Consider the following 13,011-nt stretch of genomic DNA (forward strand, 5'->3'; position numbering starts at 1 on the left):
GCCTAGTAAAAAAGCTTTTGTAGTAGAAGAGTAAAAGTACAGTTTTCAGTCCCTTGACTGGCTTTGTGAGCACTGAGAAGAGGGAGTGGCTTTTCCTGAGGCATGCTCTCTATGACTTCACAGAGGGAACATACAAGGGGCCCCTCTTGGAATACAAAACTGTCTTCTATATGCCTAAGTCGTTTTTTGCACTTTGCAGTTAAAATCCAGTATCAAATTCATCGATAATCCCTAGTATTTATAATCTGATTCAAGAATACACTTGTTCTCTACAGAGATCATACAGATAATCTTTAAAGGGGGAAATGGTCACTTTCTAAAAAAACATGATTTTCAGGCCCTGATGAGGAGTGGGGAGGCTGTTTGAGTGTGCACTATCAGTCGGGTGGAAGGCAATAGGAAAAAATTTGAAAGGATCATAACTCACCTTCTTGTTACCTACTGTCTTGAAGCTGTCTCAGCCACAGGTTTCTGCACTCCAAAGGCAGTGATCAAAATATTCACAACTACTATAATGAACACCAGTCCAGTTGCAAGGTTATTGAGGAAATCCAGCCTGGCATGTTTTGCAGGGTCATTAAGGTCATATTTTACTTCAAAGGAAAAGAGAAAAGTGGTATTTTACTATCAAAACACATTTACACACACGGTAAAAAGCTTTTTATTATTTATCTTATGTAAATATATCTCATAGAGCTGGAAGGGACCCTGAAAGGTCATTGAGTCCAGCCCCCTGCCTTCACTAGCAGGACCAAGTACTGATTTTGCCCCAGATCCTTAAGTGACCCCCCTCACGGATTGAACTCACAACCCTGGGTTTAGCAGGCCAATGCTCAACCCACTGAGCTATCCCTCCCCCCTAATATGTCTCTTTCCCCCTCGCTAGATGCCAGATACATCCATCCTGCAAAAAGGGAAGTTAGCATTGCAGCCAATGTTACGAAATCTAAGGGGACTATTTTCATTTGTGATGAATATGTAATATCCTCTTATAGTGTAAGAGCCAAATTCTGCTCTTAGATACATTTGTGCAGCTCCCAGACTTTCTATGTGTAGCTAGATGCAGAATGTGTCCTACAGAAAAGATATATCCCCAACACTTGAAGCAGTAATATTTCTTACAGTACATTTAATTTCTTTCCTTCCAAAAGGAAAACTGTCATAATGCAAATTTTAAATATTTATTACTTTACCTCTAGAAAACTTGTCTTTACTCATTTATCAGAAGATCTACCAATGAAAGCCAATAAAGTCTAGCCTCTTATGACAGAATGGGCTGTACATCCTTTCTAGATAGCCCAATCATATCTCTCTCTTCCATCTGTTCCAGTATGAGATTTCTGTACCTGCCCTCTTCCCCATACCTAGCCACTGATGGCTATTCCTACAGCTTCTAGTTCTTATTTTTAGAAAGCAGGAGCATTACATCTGTTTAACAGAGAGTGAAATTTCAAAGCATCACAGCTTGCAGTCAGTCTTATTTTGAGCATCAGCTGTCTAAACATTGTTTTCTTTTGTTTGCTTGCACTTTTCCTTGCTTGAACTGCTGAGGGGAGGACAAATAAGAGAAGATGAAATTAGATTGGTGTAGGCCTCATTTCCAGATCTTGTAAAATGTATATATGAGTAATATTAAATATGCATATGCTTGTGTAGGATTGTGTGAAATCGGGCAGGACTGTTCAGCATTATGGCAAGCTAAAAATCTCCTCTTACCACTTTCTCTCTAAACGGGGGCTCTGTAATTTATGGCCTGATCCAAATATCATTGAAGTTGGTGGGCAGACTGTCATTGATTTCAGTGGGCTTTGGATCAGGCCCTTAAAGAGAACTAATGAAAGGACATCTTACTCTAACTTTGGTTGGTAGTAAGATACATAAATTATATAAACAAAAGAAAGAAAAATCTGAATAAGATGTTAAGTACCATGCAGGCTGTGGCAGCAACAGTATCATAAACAGTGTTACCAAAGCCCCTTGATGTGTAGTTTGCGAACTCTGCTATACAAATCAGGGTGGGGTTTATTTAGCATATGGGTAGGGCCCTACGAAATTCACAGCTATGACAAATGAGTCATGGACCGTGATATCTGGTCTTTTGTGTGCTTTTACCCTATACTGTACAGATTTCACAGGGGAGACCAGCATTTCTCAAATTGGTGGTCCTGACCCAAAGGAGAGTTGCAGGGGGGTTGCAAGGTTATTTTAGGGGGGTCGTGGTATTGCCACCTTTACTTCTGCGCTGCCTTCAGAGCTGGGCAGCGGAGAGCAGCGATGGCTGTAGGCCAGGTGCCCAGCTCTGAAGGCAGCACCCCGCCAGAAGCAGTGCTGAAGTAAGGGTAGCGATACCATACCATGCCACCTTTACTTCTGCGCTGCTGTCTTCAGACCTCGGCGGCCAGAGAGTGGCAGCTGTTGTCCAGGTGCCCAGCTTTGAAGGCAGCTACACCACCAGCAGCAGCACAGAAGTAAGGGTAGCAGTTCCACAACTTGTTTTGGGGTCAGGACCCCTACAATTACAACATGATGAAATTTCAGATTTAAATAGCTGAAATCATGAAATTTATGATTTTTTAAAAAATCCTATGGCCGTGAAATTGACCAAAATGGACTATGAATTTGGTAGGGCCCTACATGTGGGCATTGTGAACACTGAAGAACTACTGACCCCATTTGTAACTGAGTTAGTTTAAGTACAAATGGTTCTGTGAATCCCAGCTAGCCATGCTGAATTAGTTTATGACCCATTGCAGGTTTGCCCTGCGTCCATGCTAGTGCTGCCCTATAAACTCTCTCAATTCAAATAGCTTCTGGGGATCTGTCCCATGGTTCTCAGCTCTGTTCCCAGAAGCAGCGTGTGGTGAGAGACATCCCAAGCCAGCCAGAGCACTGTGGGGCAGTAGTGGGGGGACTGTTTGACCATTTCAGCTATTCTGCACCTACACTGACGCTAAAACTGTTGAGAGTTAACCCCGTATGCAACCTGAAAAAACAGGTTATGTAGCGTCGCTGGTAGCATGCTTGTAGTCATTTTGTGTGTGTGGAGGTGTGTCTTCTAACATCTCCTGGATCACTGTAATGCATGGCAGTTCCAGACAAATGAACTACAACTCCTTTCTTGCAGTATTTAAGAATAGGGTTTCTTAAGGCTGGCTGCTGGTGGGGGGAAAAAAGACAACAATGTATATGTACCTAGAGGATCTCATGTGTTAGACATCAGGTTGCAGAGAAATGTCATTTTGATGATTCATCAAAATTGGGGGCGTGGAAGTAGGTAAAATACAGCTCCATCTATTAAAGTAGAACTCTGAGATTTCAGATGGAATTATAGTAATCCTATTTCATTATTACAGTACTAAGCATGCAGCTAACCTCAACCGTTCTTTAGTACAGTTATTCTTAAACCTTTTGTCATAGTAATCCAATCCCACTATCATTTCAGGCAGCCTAAACTATTTCAAAATACTCTATTTTTCCCCATTCAAAAAAGTTGTTAATGCTGCCATGGCACCTTCAAGGAAAAGTGTGCAGAAAACCAGTCTCTCCAAAGGACAGGCCATGTGTAACCTTCCATGCAGTTTAGAACCAGAAGGAAACAGTGAACTTATTTCTCAAATAGCAGACCCATTCTGCACTTGCTTTGTGTTTGTGGCAGGGAATACTGGTCCTTTACAGCACGTTCATGGCCCAGCTGCTGGTTCAACCCAAAACAGGGGAATTCTTCAGAGTTCTCGTTCCCACTTCTGATGGGAGTTGGAGGCTCACAGCAAGGAATGATGGGAAGGAGTGCCAAGATATATAAGTCATGCCTTTGCCTCAGAGCCCAGTGAGACCACTCTGGGCCTCACCTGAGCAATTGGAGGAAGCTGCCTAAAAAGCTAGATAGCTGGAGAAGAGAACCCTGGGAGCAAGAGAGGCCTTGAGCAAGGACGCATTCAGGGGCGGGTGGTGGGGTGTTGGACTGAGCACTTGCTGCCACCTCTTTTGAAGCCCAGGGTTGGAGTTTCTGGGAGAGGATGGGAGAAAGAGGGAGAAGAGTTGCTGATCTTCCCTAAAGAAGGGTGAAAACTGGCACACTCTGGGCCTGAACTATAACAAAGGGAAAGAGACTGAATAATGGCTTCGACTTCCATTACTCTGCGAGGGGGGAATGGGGAAGTTTTTGGTTAGCCAGAGAGCTAACCTATCTGTCCAACAACCACACACTGAGGCAGCAGCCATATCTGCATGTGAAAGGCAAGCTACCTTTACAGTGGCTCATGCCTTCATTCCATTTATACCAAGGAGGGGTCCCACTTGACTGCTTTTGATCTCCACAATGGTTAGTGCAAGGGTGTGGAACAATTTGCATAGTGGGGGTGCTGAGAGCAATTGAACCAAACTATAAACCCTGTATAAAATGGAAACCACTTTAAGCCGGGGGGTGCAGCAGCACTCCCAGCATCCCTAGTTCCAGCACCTATGTGGCAGTGTCTCACTGGGGAAGAGCCTCTCAGATAGGAACACCCTAAGCAATTCAGAACTCTATTAGTCATGCCAACACTTGACACATCCGGAAACTCACAAGCAGCCAGTGCTGATCTTAAAGCACCAGCTAAATGTGCTGGCTGTACACCACTCTGTTTACCAAGTGGGCTACTGCACAGCTGCCTTATCTCTAGCTTCTGAACAGAGTTTGGGTGTAGCCCCCAAATAGAACACATTACAGGTTGGCAAAAGGTATGCGTAAGAGAAGCAAGGTCCACATCTGAAAGAAGATTGCAGCCTGCTAGCCAGATGTAAATGTTAAAAAGCAGTGTCTGCCACTGCTGAGAGATGGATTATTCAGCACCAATGGGGCTCAAACCAGTCTCTCAGTAACAATCAATGAAGACATTAAAGATCTAGTTTCTGCCATGTATTCAGGCTGCTTTCTCTAACCCATCATCACTCCTGTCTTATCTGAATTGAGTCACAGCCAGTTAGATCTCTATTCCCCAATCTCCTCCAGACACTGGCAAAGGCACTCAACTCTCCTGGCTGGATGAGAAGAGAGAAACACAAAGCTGGGTGCCATCAGTGTGTTGAAGACACCACAGCCCATGCATCCTCGCTAGCTGGGAACTTCACCCTTGGAACAGGAGACTGCCTCCTCAGTTGTGCTTCACAGAAAGCTAATTAAGCAAAATAGTAGCCAATGAGAAAATCGGGGGGGGGGGGGGAGTTCTTTAAGTGCCCTGTGTGAACTGTGGCTATTGCTTTCCAGACTTCTCTTTTCTACATATGAAAAAACACAAATATCTTACGGTCTTAATTTCAAAAGAAGAGCCTTTAAAATCTACATGAGCAATGTTTATATGTATATGATTGTCAGTAGCAAAGGGTTGATCTAATGCCTTCTGAAGTCAGTAGAACTCCCACTTATTTCAATGGGCTGTGGTGCAGACCTTTATTGAGGGGCTGTGGCTGAAAACCTAAGCCTCTCTTCTGGCAACTTGCATAAGCATCTCAGGTCAACTCTTGAAACTTGCACTGCAGATATTTTGGGTGTCTGTTTCCTTTTGACTAGGTGATTCTTATGAATGCTACAGCTCCAGATACAGGCCTTGTATAAAAACTTTAAAAAGTGATGCTGGAATCTCACTACACGTCTCACTCCTGTGATGGCAAAGTATATGCAAAGACTATCAAAAGATTCTGATAGTGACAATGCAAATGATTCTACTTTCAAAAATGTTTTGGAAGAAGGCTGCATAATCCCTTGGCATGCTAAACAACCAGTGGGGCTCCTGAATGATCAAGATACAAAAGGAGCGCTTGAAGATGATAAAGTCATTGCGGAGAAACTAAATGGATTCTTTACTTCAGTCTTCAAGGCTGAGGATGTTAGGGAGATTCCCAAACCTGAGCTGGATTTTGTAGGTGACAAATCTGAGGAATTGTCACAGATTGAAGTGTCACTAGAGGAGATTTTGGAATTAATTGATAAACTCAACAGTAACAAGTCACCAGGACCAGATGGCATTCACCCAAGAGTTCTGAAAGAACTCAAATGTGAAGTTGCGGAACTATTAACTATGGTTTGTAACCTGTCCTTTAAATCGGCTTCTGTACCCAATGACTGGAAGATAGCTAATGGAACGCCAATATTTAAAAAGGGCTCTAGAGGTGATCCCGGCAATTACAGACCGGTAAGTCTAACGTCAGTACCGGGCAAATTAGTTGAAACAATAGTAAAGAATAAAATTGTCAGACACATAGAAGAACATAAATTGTTGGGCAAAAGTCAACATGGTTTCTGTAAAGGGAAATCGTGTCTTACTAATCTATTAGAGTTCTTTGAAGGGGTCAACAAACATGTGGACAAGGGGGATCCAGTGGACATAGTATACTTAGATTTCCAGAAAGCCTTTGACAAGGTCCCTCATCAAAGGCTCTTACATAAATTAAGTTGTCATGGGATAAAAAGGGGAAGGTCCTTTCATGGATTGAGAACTGGTTAAGACGGGGAACAAAGGGTAGGAATAAATGGTAAATTCTCAGAATGGAGACTGGTAACTAGTGGTGTTCCCCAAGGGTCAGTCCTAGGACCAATCCTATTCAACTTATTCATAAATGATCTAGAGAAAGGGGTAAAAAGTGAGGTGGCAAAGTTGGCAGCTGATACTAAACTGCTCAAGATAGTTAAGACCAAAGCAGACTGTGAAGAACTTCAAAAAGATCTCACAAAACTAAGTGATTGGGCAACAAAATGGCAAATGAAATTTAATGTGGATATATGTAAAGTAATGAACATTAGAAAAAAATAACCCCAACTATACATACAATATGATGGGGGGCTAATTTAGCTAGAACGAATCAGGAAAAAGATCTTGGAGTCATCGTGAATAGTTCTCTGAAGACGTCCACGCAGTGTGCAGCGGCGGTCAAAAAAGCAAACAGGATGTTAGGAATCATTAAAGAGGGGATAGAGAATAAGACGGAGAGTATCTTATTGCCCTTACATAAATCGATGGTACGCCCACATCTTGAATACTGCATACAGATGTGGTGGTCTCATCTCAAAAAAGATATACTGGCATTAGAAAAGGTTCAGAGAAGGGCAACTAAAATAAGGGGTTTGGAATGGGTCCCATATGAGGGGAGATTAAAGAGGCTAGGACTTTTCAGCTTGGCAAAGAGGAGACTAAGGGGGGATATGATAGAGGTATATAAAATAATGAGTGATGTGGAGAAAGTAAATAAGGAAAAGTTATTTACTTGTTCCCATAATACAAGAACTAGAGGCCACCAAATGAAATTAATAGGCAGCAGGTTTAAAACAAATAAAAGGATGTTCTTCTTCACACAGCACACAGTCAACTTGTGGAACTCCTTGCCTGAGGAGGTTGTGAAGGCTAGGACTATAACAGCGTTTAAAAGAGAACTGGATAAATTCATGGAGGTTAAGTCCATTAATGGCTATTAGCCAGGATGGGTAAGGAATGGTGTCCCTAGCCTCTGTTTGTCAGAGGGTGGAGATGGATGGCAGGAGAGAGATTACTTGATCATTACCTGGCATTGGCCACTGTCGGTAGACAGGATACTGGGCTAGATGGACATTTGGTCTGAGCTGGTACGGCCGTTCTTATGCTCTAAATGTTTTCTTTAGTCTTATCAGTAATCAGACACACGTAACACTGGTAATAATGAATATTAATAGTGACAAATAAGTTAGAAATCAAAGTAATCTTGATGCTCGTGCTAGAATCTCCTTGCTAGTCCAGAAGATGGTCCCCAGGCATAGACATATCAGCTTTTACTCTGATGTTTTATGTCCTGTTGGCCAGAAAGTCAAGATGAAGTAATGGTGGCTTGATGATGGATTAGACATGCCTTTGGTGTGAAGAAATTCTACCTTAGCTGTTTGTTAGCTAGACCATTCTTCAAATAGAATCCAGGATCTTGCCTTTGAACAATTCTCTAATAGCTTATGGCTGTCAATCCATTTCATTCAAGGGATTATATATGAATAAGAAATGCTAGAAAGGGTGAATCTCTTCTTCTATAAATCACTAGTGTCAAAACCTGTAATGACTTTGGCATCCTTGACTATATATTTCCATTGTTCTTTGTACGATGTGTGTGGTAACCAGAATGTCAGTATTCTAAAATACTCCTTAATGCCATTTATGGTACATGCAGTAATATCAGTTCCCTTATTTACCCCAGAAGACTGGGAGTTTTCAAAGAAGTCAATTTTATTCCTACCAAGCCTTATGCTGATGTCTAGTACTCAGGCCCAAATTTTGCTTTCACTCACACTGCTTTAAAGCCGTTAAAGCCAATGTACAGCATCAATGTAAAAGAAATTCTGTGGGGGGGAGGGGGGTAATACAGTGATAAACTAAAGAAAACATATAGGATACAACCATTAGTCTGTGACATTGGTAATGTGGGGGTGGAGGACTGTAGTGTCATTGGTAATAAAGATGTTGGGGAGGAGGTGTAATCTACTCTTATACTGCTGTTGCTACAGAATAACTTTTTGGTCATTCCTTAACACTCTGTTGCCTCTAATTGCATGAGGCTACGGTGCATAAAGAGCCTGCCCTATATAGACTTTGTTGTTGTTGTTGTTTGTTTAATGTGCACTGTATTTAACTATGTTCCTTGCTCCTCCAGCCTCACTGAAATAATCATCCATTTTCCTGCAGTCAGCAATTAAAAATGAGGAAGCTTATTGGCAATCCACTTTTCCCCAGTGAAAAGGAAGCCAATACACTAAAAACATTTCCTGTATTCTGTGGCTGAATTTTAACCTGTTCTGAGACAAAGTCATTCAAATAGCTTTCTTTCCAAAAGGAAAATGCAAAAACAGGGTTAATCCTATAGGGAAAAATAAATGGTAATGTTCTTAATACGTACCAAGGAATATCAGGAGCATGCCCACGCCAATTTGAAGTATGAGGGATATGCTGATGAGAACAATAAGTGGGATGTAGAATGAGAAAGAAGGTCCTTGATCCATTACTGCTTTCAACTGGGATGCATTGGCCATCAGAAGAGCAATGTCCAACATGCTCTCTGCAGCACTCTTCTTATTGGCGTAGTGGTTCATATTAATGCGTTGATATCTAGGCTGAAAGTGAAAATATTTCAATTATGGATACATCAAGTTTAATGGGTTAGCGAGCTAAGAAACAGACTTTGGTCCAGGGACTGATTTCCCTAATCTGCTCATCTCTGTACTGCTTTCATCTGTTTCTGTGTGCTCACACCTACAAAGATCCTCTAACCAAGGAGTAATAGATTGTGCCTGGACTTAAGGCAGATATATACAAATGTATTAACTGTTGGAAATTGTGATGCACATGCTTCTATGTCACAAGAGACAGAAAGTTTGGGTAATCTGGATAATCTAAAGGTTGAGAAGTGTATAAATGGGATTGCTTTTAAACATTTTTAAAACCAGGGCTATACTTTAAACCAGCAATTCTCAACAAGGGGTACGTGTACCCCTGCGGGTACACACAGGTCTTCCAGGGGATACATCAACATATCTAGATATTTACCTAGTTTTACAATAGGCTACATAAAAAACACTAGCAAAATCAGTACAAACTAAAATTTCATACAATGACTTGTTTATACTGTTCTATATGCTATACACTGAAATGTAAGTACAATATCTGTACTCCAATTGATTTATTTTATAATTGTATGGTAAAAATGAGACCCTAAGCAATTTTTCAGTAAGAGTGTGCTGTGACACTTTTTTCTATTTTTAGGTCTGATTTTGTAAGCAAGTAGTTTTTAAGTGAGGTAAAACCTGGGGGTACGCAAGACAAATCAGACTCCTGAAAGGGGTACAGTAGTCTGGAAAGGTTGAGAGCCACTGCTTTAAACACCCACTACACTGGATGAAACTCCTCCCTGTATGGGATGTGGGACAAGGCCTATGCACCACCTAAGTCATTCAATAATCCTATTTGAGGATTTGTTGGATTAAACTGCTGCATAAATCTTTGTCCCCCGCAGATACACTGGTGGATATTCCCATGCTGCCCCCGCCCATCCATCGTATGTGGATATTCCATTTCTGATCTCATGTGATAGGAGATGGTTAAGACACGGGATTTCCAACACCAAATGCCAAAAAAGCAGTAGACATAGCAGGTCAGTTCTCTCTTGCTCTTTTTCTTTCCTAATCCTTTAGGATATCAGTAAAACTCTGTCATTGGCACCAGATTTCTAAAGGAATTAGGCACTTGGTGAGATTTTCAAAACTGCCTGAAAGCAGCTTATGTTGTAGCTGTGTTGGTCCCAGGATATTAAAGAGACAAGGAGGATGAGTTAATATCTTTTATTTGGACCAGCTTCTGTTGGTGAGAGCAACAAGCTCTTGAGCTTACACAGAGCTCTTCTTCAGAAGCTCAAGAGTTTGTTTCTCTCACCAACAGAAGTTGGTCCAATAAAAGATATTAACTCACTCACCTTGTCTCTCTCAAAGCAGGTTAGGTGCCTACCTCCCTTTGACCTCTTTAAAAAACCTGGCCCTTGGTACACACTTGAAACCATGAACCAAAGTATGCCTTCTGTTACACCCATAGTACAACTATACACCCAGACACCTCTCCTCACCTCCATGAAGTTGCACAGGCATAAGAGGGAGCAGAATATAAACCTTCAATGTTTGATTAATAACTCTTCTTTCTTACTGAATGTTTAATTATACAAACAACTTCCTTTTCTCTTGTGTGACTGACTATATATGAGCTTCCCTCTTGTCCGTATCTTTGGTTTCTAACTACTTCAATATAATTTCTTTTGAAAGATTATAAGAAGTGTCGTGGCTGGGTTTTTGGGGTTTTTTAACTCCTATTTGTTAGGGATATTTTTTTACTATATAAATGTTTTCTTTGGAAAGGTTAAGCACTGTGGGAAAAATCTCTATTTAAAGGTTACTTCAAATGCAGAAGACACTCTCTAATTAAACTGGTCAGTGGCTGTGATCAAAACAGCCAAACTTCCAGTTTCAAAGCCAGTTCAGCCACTGTCCATCCTGTGCTTGTCGTCTTTGAAGCTAGAAAAATTTCAGCGCATTAAATGTGTTATGCTACACCACGTAACTTCCCAGTTCCTTCCAAGAGAACAAACTGCAAAATTTGACCTCATTTCTCTGGACACAATTTAAATAATGTACTGAGAGAAAAATGTCATGAAACAGCAGCAATGGGAATGAAGCCATGTAATCTTAGCCTCACACAGAGGGCTTGATTACTGAGACTTTGCTCATGGTGAAAAGAGGCAGTGTTAATTTTTCAGATCCAAACTTCAGTTAGGAAGAACTAGCTATTTATTTTGCTTTGTTTGGGACCCATGATATTAAAAAAAAAAAAAAAAAAAACACACAAAAAACCCTATTTGCCTCAGTTTCCGGGGGGGAAGGGAGGACATGGACACAAGCTACATTGCAGTTCCTCGAATGATACCATCTCCCGAACAGCAGTGAGAACCTGTGCGGCTGTGTTCCCATTACCTTCAAGGAAAAGCAGCCCAAAATAAATGTTGGAGCTATTGAGCAAAAAGACTTAGGCTAATATCACCTATTAATTGTACAGTAGAGGCCATATTCTGCCTGTGGCTGCAAACATGTAATGTCAATAACATCAAAAAGTTGCACAAGTGTAACAGCAGAATTTGGCCAGTGTTTTTCTATTGAAATTAACTTTAAAAAATTTTTTATGGACTATAAAACTGGTATCATTTGTGGGGTTTTGCAATAAGTTCATAACTGAGGAAGCATACCAATATCTGTTCAGGTATCTGCTGGCTAATTGTTTGCTTCTTCCTGCCAAAGAAACTGACTTGGTCCAATATTTGACATATCGGTAAATAGTAGATTGGTTTGACCCAGGCTCCAATTCTAAATGAAGCAAGCAGATTACTTCCCTATCCATATTACGATAAAAACTTTAGGGCCCAGTCTTGGAGCTCTCTCTGTTTTCCCTTTGGCTTCAATGGGAGTGGGAACATGGCCTTAAATAATTTACTTTAATACACAACTCTTAATTAACTACATGTAAATGGACTGGGGCTCATTCTGCTTTAATTTCCACCTGTGGATACAATGGGGTGCTCATGTGTCAGAGTGAAACTTGGCCTAGTCCTTATACCAGGAAAAGCACTCCCACATTTTTAAACATCCTGCCATTCCAAAAGACTTCCTTCCTTGTGCAGACACAGTGGACCAGTGCATGGGCAGTGGATTACACTGGAGTAGCTCATAAATGGAGTCACACCATATTAGCTGAGTAGACAATCTGGTCCTTTTGCATTTAAAAAAACAAAGGGAGGGGAGGATGGAGGGACATGAAGGGTTAATATCCTAATTCATTAAATGGTCTATTGTAGTGGCCGCTGCGTTCCAGCCCCATGTAAGGGTTATGGTTAATAGATATCCTTAGTCACTGACCTCCTGTTCTGAGCTACTGCGGAGCACCTCTGTTCAGCACTGTGGTTTGGGCTTTTGTGGCTCATAGAGCAAACAAGTACAGTAATTTGGGTTTGAGTTGCTTTTCAACAATAACTACTTTAAATAGCAGGGAAAGTAAGACTGTTCTAGCTAGGCACAGAGAGAATACCTACACTTGATATTCTAGTGCCTGCCCACTCCACTGAATTCATGTCCCATTTGTTAAGTTTACTATTGATGTTTTATATGGTGACTCACAGTCTCGGAAACTCAGATGCAGCTGTTCTAACAAATTCACCACTGAAAAATGGCAGTCCTCTACTGTATGCAAGTATTTCCAAACACCCTTTAGCTGAGGAAATGGTGGTGTTTATCACTTTTTATTTGGGGAGAGGGGGAACGTAACCAGAAAAGTTCCAGGAACTTCCACACCCTCATTAGGCAGTGGTACTTCCCATCTGGCAAGAGAAGAGGAAAGGAACAATGCATGGATTAATATGTCAGAATTGAAGATCTGACATGCTGGAAGATCAGTTTAAGGCAACTGCTGAAAATACAGATTTAGCCAGTACTAC

General features: G+C 41.3%; 1 protein-coding gene across 1 annotated transcript in view; it reads right to left on the reverse strand.

The window, feature by feature from the left end:
* NINJ1 (ninjurin 1) overlaps positions 1-13,011 on the reverse strand; it is a 33,513-nt gene that overhangs the window by 5,950 nt on the left and 14,552 nt on the right. The window contains exons 2-3 of the mRNA XM_026650495.2: positions 8,887-9,100; positions 428-593 (exon numbers count right to left, since the gene is read on the reverse strand). Coding sequence (XP_026506280.1) covers positions 439-593; positions 8,887-9,100 — 369 coding nt within the window. The 3' untranslated portion in view covers positions 428-438. The remainder of the gene's footprint in view (positions 1-427; positions 594-8,886; positions 9,101-13,011) is intronic.

This window comes from Terrapene carolina, unplaced genomic scaffold (genome assembly GCF_002925995.2).
Source record: "Terrapene carolina triunguis isolate 2854851 unplaced genomic scaffold, T_m_triunguis-2.0 Scaffold89, whole genome shotgun sequence".
Lineage (NCBI taxonomy): Eukaryota > Metazoa > Chordata > Testudines > Emydidae > Terrapene > Terrapene triunguis.